Source organism: Opisthorchis viverrini (genome assembly GCF_000715545.1).
Source record: "Opisthorchis viverrini unplaced genomic scaffold opera_v5_201, whole genome shotgun sequence".
NCBI classification, from domain to species: Eukaryota; Metazoa; Platyhelminthes; class Trematoda; order Opisthorchiida; family Opisthorchiidae; genus Opisthorchis; species Opisthorchis viverrini.
Genome location: NW_008751856.1, coordinates 982,547 through 988,526, shown reverse-complemented (window position 1 = coordinate 988,526; position 5,980 = coordinate 982,547). Strand labels below are relative to the sequence as shown.

Below are 5,980 nucleotides of genomic sequence, written 5' to 3'. Positions count from 1 at the left end.
TCACAATCGAGTTAATTTGCAAATTATCGCACTCCACCAACTGCATGCTGTCCAGCCTATCAAAAGCGTCCACTAGTATTGTCAATCAGTGCGACCGCTCACGTGCATCACAGCAAATTCGCCCAGTTTTTTGTGAACCAATCAAAATTGAACGAGCGATGTTCACCAACAACTCTGTCGACTATAAAACAGTCCAATGAGAAAGATGAATAACGTTCTGGAAAAATGCCTTTGCGGTTTTTACGCTACTACAGTCTGTTTGGGACGACATCAAACTATTCTCTCCCGTTCAGTAACATTTCAAACGTGAGCTGCGATCTACTGTACAACTATACTTCATACAACCGATGGGAGACCCTGCGCACGGATCCAACTATTATGTTATACCTGATCATCAACGTGGCAGGTGTCATTGGGAACAGTTTGATTATTGCTCTTCTACGAAAACGTACGCTTGGCGGACGATTACCAACCATTCTGTTCCGAGCTCAGTCCATTCTTGACCTTACCGTGAACCTGGAATCGATTGCTTTCGGAATATTCAGCGAACTTTGGAATGTCTCGTCTGATCCGCTTCTCAACCTGTGGATATGCCATCTCTGGCATAGTCAGTTTCTATTTTGGTTCAGTGTTCAACTATCGATTGGAAATCTTGTTCTAGTGGGAATGGAGCGGTTTTTGGCGCTATCTTTCCCCCTGCTTTATCAGAGATTAATCCCGCACAAAGTTGCACTCTATTGGATGTTGACAAATACAATCTACAACCTGGTTCTCGCATCGCCCAATATTCTAGAAACCCGGATTGATGATGGTTGCTGTGTTGGGCAGAAGCACATGGATTCTGTGAGAGGAATACTTCGAACCTATGCCATTGTATGGTTTTTTATGATATATTTGTTAGCTCTGATTTTGTTGATCTTGTTCTACGGCGGGGTGGTGCTGGCACTTCGCCAGTCTGTTGTGATTAGTCGTGCCCCGACAAGGTCAAAGGTCATGATGCGGTTCACACGGATGGCCATCGTTATCACCTTCGTGTACATCACCTGTGTCTCGTATGACGCTTTCGCCTACCTCGCAGGTCGAACTGGTTTGTGGTCGTATCAGTACAACACAGTGTGGCATCGGATAGGAATGCTGACTGTTTCGATCAATTCATCTGCAAACCCGTTCATCTACTACGCCTTTGTGTTGCGAGATTCTTGTAGACGAAACTTCGGCCTACACGGCTGTTCAGCTCGATCCGGCACAAACGTGGTCAATGTGTCGCAACCCAGTCCCCATTCGAACGGTTTTCGTGGAAAGCCTTGCCATGCGTCAGTCGATTCTTCACCGAGTATCCAACCGAAATTGAAGATGGAACCGTTGTAAATATTGATTGATTGTCATTGATTGTCAGGGATTTTTATTGAATACTGTCGACATGAACTTTATTACGTAAATTTTAAGATGTTTGACACGTGACGCTTTGGTTACCAGTAAGGAAAAGAATCATGCCCAGTCTGGAGTAGGTGGCTTAGTGAGTAAACTTCTTCAATCAGCTGAGCCAATCCGGTTCATTCAATTCTAACTATCGCCATTTGAGGCTTGGGGCAAGTCTTGTCGGTTAGGTGAAAACGCGTGAGGTCAACCAATCCTTGGCATGATCGATTGACTCGTGCATCGATGATTTTTATGGGCTCTCTAACAAAACCCCGCTGAATTTACATTTTGGGGGGACTTTTCGAACGGGGTCACATAACAGTTGAATCATCATCATCATCATCCTTGTGAGGTATAGTAACCGCGTTTTTGTCGTAATGACGTTGTAGCTCCCACAGTTTCGCTCACCGATAATTCGTGGAGGTGTGGTAGACAGCTGCGTATTGAGATCGGAAGCTGATAAATTAGTGTGTAAATACAGCACCTTAGGTGAACTGTCAAGTGGGAGAATTGGGAAGGGAGCTGTGCATTGAAGGCAACAGCTTGGATGCCCAAACGCCATTGAAAGCGCGACTGGACCATATCTGACAATGGGGTCCCCATCCAGGAAGACGGCAATGACCAGCGCAGCTGAGTTTGCTGGTAATGGCTTTCATAATTCGCTGCCAAGTCATCGTTTGACCGCCTCTGGCTATGAGGGAACGAATATGTTTACGAGCAACATACTATCCCCCAAACAATTATTCAGGAAGAGTATGGAGATTACAAAAGTGCTCTTTGTCGGGAAACGATAACCAAGAATGACCAAGCCATTACACCCTAACATAGTAAAATAGTTCGGTCGTTCAGGAAAGGACGACAGAAGACATTTGAAAAGACGCGGAATTTTTTTTGCCGGACACTACTTGTATGAACATAACGGGACCCCTCTTGTTCACTTTTCGCTGGATGTCAACGTAACCTGGGACTTGGTGTGATAAAAATTGATTACCAACTCCCAGTGTGATATTTTGATGAACCCAGTGGATTAGCAGCGTGATTTACCCACATTTAGAAAGGGTTAGGCGCCACTCATTGGTCCATGACAGATTCCATATCACTTGGTCACGTGTTGCCCGGCTACTCGAGTGATGACTTCTCAGATGGGAGTTTCACTCAGAGGTTGTTTTTTATTCATCTTGTGGGCGACTTATAACTTGTCAGTAGTAACTTGTTAGATTGGAAATCACCAAATCAGAGCGATGGAAATAACCTAAAAGTATTGACGTGTAAAACTACTCAGAGGGTTGCTGAAAATTCTTCAAAAGCCCAAGACCAGTTTCGCCCTTCTTGGGGCTCACCAGGCAGACACAGTCCCTGAGTTTCCGTCAATCTTATGTTCTACGAAATTAGCGAAATACACTCATTTGCATATCAAATTGGTTTTGCGCAAGACTTATCTGGAACCCAGCTGTATCTCTCGTTTGTGACGTTTTCAGGTAACTGAATGTACTGTACCAGGGCGCCTCATATTTCAGTTGGTACGATATTCAAGATATTCCGATACATGTATGGACGTAATATACTACTCATTAGGATGTTGATTTCGCTGATTTCGCCCTTTTTGTGCTCATCAGTCACACTCAGCCCCCAAATTTCCTTCAACCTCACTTTATACTTGAACTCAAGCTAGTCTGATTGTTTCAGTGTCGAATACCTTCGTGAGCAGTTTGATACCTTCGCCAGCTTGAATCAAGCCCCCGGGTGGATCTACGTGTGTTTCATGAGATAGCCAACTTCCGACGCATACATACTTGCTTGCGTGTAAGCACAAGTTCTGATCATTCCTCAAGTTTGTTTGGGTGGGACTGAACAGAAATCGAAGACCGCGTGCGCACTGAGGTCAACAAAGTCTTCAGATATTGAATAACCCGCAATCTATCAACAGTTGCGTTCGGGCAAATTCGAGTCAATGAAATATTAAGCGATGCTAGTAATCCAGAGGGCTGGTGTGGGTGAACGTTTGAAACTGAAGACTGGACATCATGGTGACTGGAAAGCGGGCACCATATCCTTACATATCTTCAACGCGCATCGACGAGTACATTAAAGACTCGGATTTTGGTTCGACATCGAACGCACTGGCATACGATCTTCGGAAATACTTGTAATGTGAAGCTGAGAGTGCCGGACGGATATAACAGTGCAGTGTGCTCTCCCAGTCGCTATCTGTAGGTTTCAGACAATTACAAAACAATGGCCTGTGTCATAGAAGTAACACTCGAATGGCGAGGTTACCGAAAATTCCTCGACAGCTCACGACTGGTTTCGCCCTTTTGGGAGCTCTTCAAGTAAGTGCGCAGTTCCCGAGTTTTGTTCATTCTCACGTTTTAGCCAAACTCAAATTGGACAGATTCTTACGAGTACTCACAGGTGTACACGAATATGGTTTTGGCAGAGACTCAGGTAATCCCAACCGAATCTCTCATGTATGATGTTCCATTTGAAACGAAACGTGAGGCCGCCTGATGCAGCACATTTAGTTAAACAATATCACAAACGAGAGATATTCCAGAAGGTTCTTTCTAAATCCACATCATTGATAAAATTGACGAAAAACGAGTACGACAGTTCACTATTGATTTTTAAATCCCGTCAGCTCCTAAGATGGTCAGGATCTACGGGTTGCTTACGTGGAAGCCGCACTGGAACCATAAGTTTGGTCAAAAATTAGGATAACACTACCGTTGTAACGGTAATACTACTGATGGGGGAGGTATGCGAGTAGTATGGTTTCTTCTTGTAAATTCGCTGTGCGTCTCTTGAAAAGGGTGATCTTTTGCGGAATTTGTGTAGTCGCTCTATAGCATTTGCTTGCATTTGAGCAAGTCAATGAATATCCACGAAAGTTCAGGAAGACGCGTTCAAGAGAAGATGGATGTTCAGTTTTTGTAAATAAGATGCATATGAAAGTTTTGCTTCCCTGTCCAATAGTCTGTAACCGGTCAGTAGGCATTTTCTAATGAATAACTCCTCAGCGGCGGCCTTCTTCCTTTCACCGTGAGTATTCTCAGAACCTCTCTTGTTTATACATTCTGACCCTAAGGAAGGGTATGACTGGTAGTGGGCTGTCGAACAGTTCTTTGTCAATCTTTTTAGTGGTATCCTGCGGGTCCACATCTCATTTTATCAAATTGGACCAGTATTTTTCATCCTCCAGTTCTACTCAATGCCGTCTCCCAAAGGCGATCAGTTCAACATGATGAAGTTCGTGTTTTGCCTTCATTCCTCGAACCGTCACGTTTTGCACGATCTGTTAATCTCCGAGCTTGGCGATTGGCTTGCAAAGGAGATATGGTCAGGGCTTGGTCGGCAATCAGATCTGATCAGTCACCACTATTTAGACACTTTTGGACAATAGAAGAAAAACCAGTCAAAAGAATCAACCACCGAGTAATTTCCTGGTTGTAATTTTCTATTTACTTTGGGAAGACGGGATTCGATTGTTCATTGTGCCTGCACCTGAGACGCACGTTTCTGTGAGATTAGAGGTTTGCTACAGTCAGACATCACGATCAAAGTGAGCGATTTTAGTGAAGCAGACCTTAGACTGGGTTTTCGATCGATCGATCCTCTGGAAATCATAATCGGGTGAATGGACACAGTCCCCTGGTTCCCTCGACTTCGAAGCACTGCAGAGCGCCTCACAAACTCTTGGCCATTAGTTTTAAAACACAACCGTGCGACCACAAGCGTTTGATCAATATTGTGATTGATTTGCAAACGCTTATCGTATATCGTAGCGAATGAAGCATGAGGCGTCCTGGTGCACCACATTCAGCAGTTGCCTGGAAACATCACAAACGGGAGATTCAGCTGGGTTCCAGGTGAGTCTCTCTCAAAACCCGATTCGTTTGCAAATGAGTTCATTCCGCTAATTTCGCGCAATTTGGTTTCAAGTCGAACGTAAAGTTGACGGTTGGCCTACCTGATGAGGCCAAACTGGAGGGGCGAAACCGGTTGTGGGCTGTCGACGAATTTTCATCAACCTAATGAGTAGTGCATTATGTATATACGTGTGTCGCGACATCTCGAATATTGTACCATGAGGCGGCCTGGTGCATCAAATTCAGCAGTTGCCTGGAAACATCACAAACGAGGGATTCAGCTGAGTTCCAGGCCACTCTCTCGAAAAAAAGACTAAATTTGTTTGCAAATGAGTGCATTTCGCTAGTTTGAATCATTGTTCGAACGTCTGGCCAAAGTGCCTCTCTGGTCAGTAAACGAATGCTAGTAAAGAGCTAAAATTTTGAAAGCTTCCTCATTCGCCTCTTCTATGTCTGCCGCGATTTACGGCGAATAAAACCGCCTGATATATGTTTGAGCTAGCTAAGGGAAGGTTCCTCAGAATATTTAGGCGCCCGTCCAGGAGACCAAAGTGACTCCCTGAAAAGTCATTCGAGTGAAATTGTCGGTCGCAAGATTGTTCGAACACTTTTCATCGATGAGTTTTCCAGAAACGAAACAAATACTTTAGAACGGGTTGCTGACCGTGTGATATCTTGCTGTGTGAGTTTGCTAA

At 44.4% G+C, this 5,980-nt stretch overlaps 1 protein-coding gene across 1 annotated transcript; it reads left to right on the top strand.

Moving 5' to 3' along the window:
* Positions 1–225: 225 nt before the first annotated feature.
* On the top strand, positions 226–1,368 carry T265_08080 (hypothetical protein; the record flags this gene model as incomplete). Its single annotated transcript, XM_009173775.1, has 1 exon — positions 226–1,368. One exon carries the CDS (start codon positions 226–228, stop codon positions 1,366–1,368), a length of 1,143 nt encoding a protein of 380 aa, XP_009172039.1.
* Positions 1,369–5,980: the final 4,612 nt, after the last annotated feature.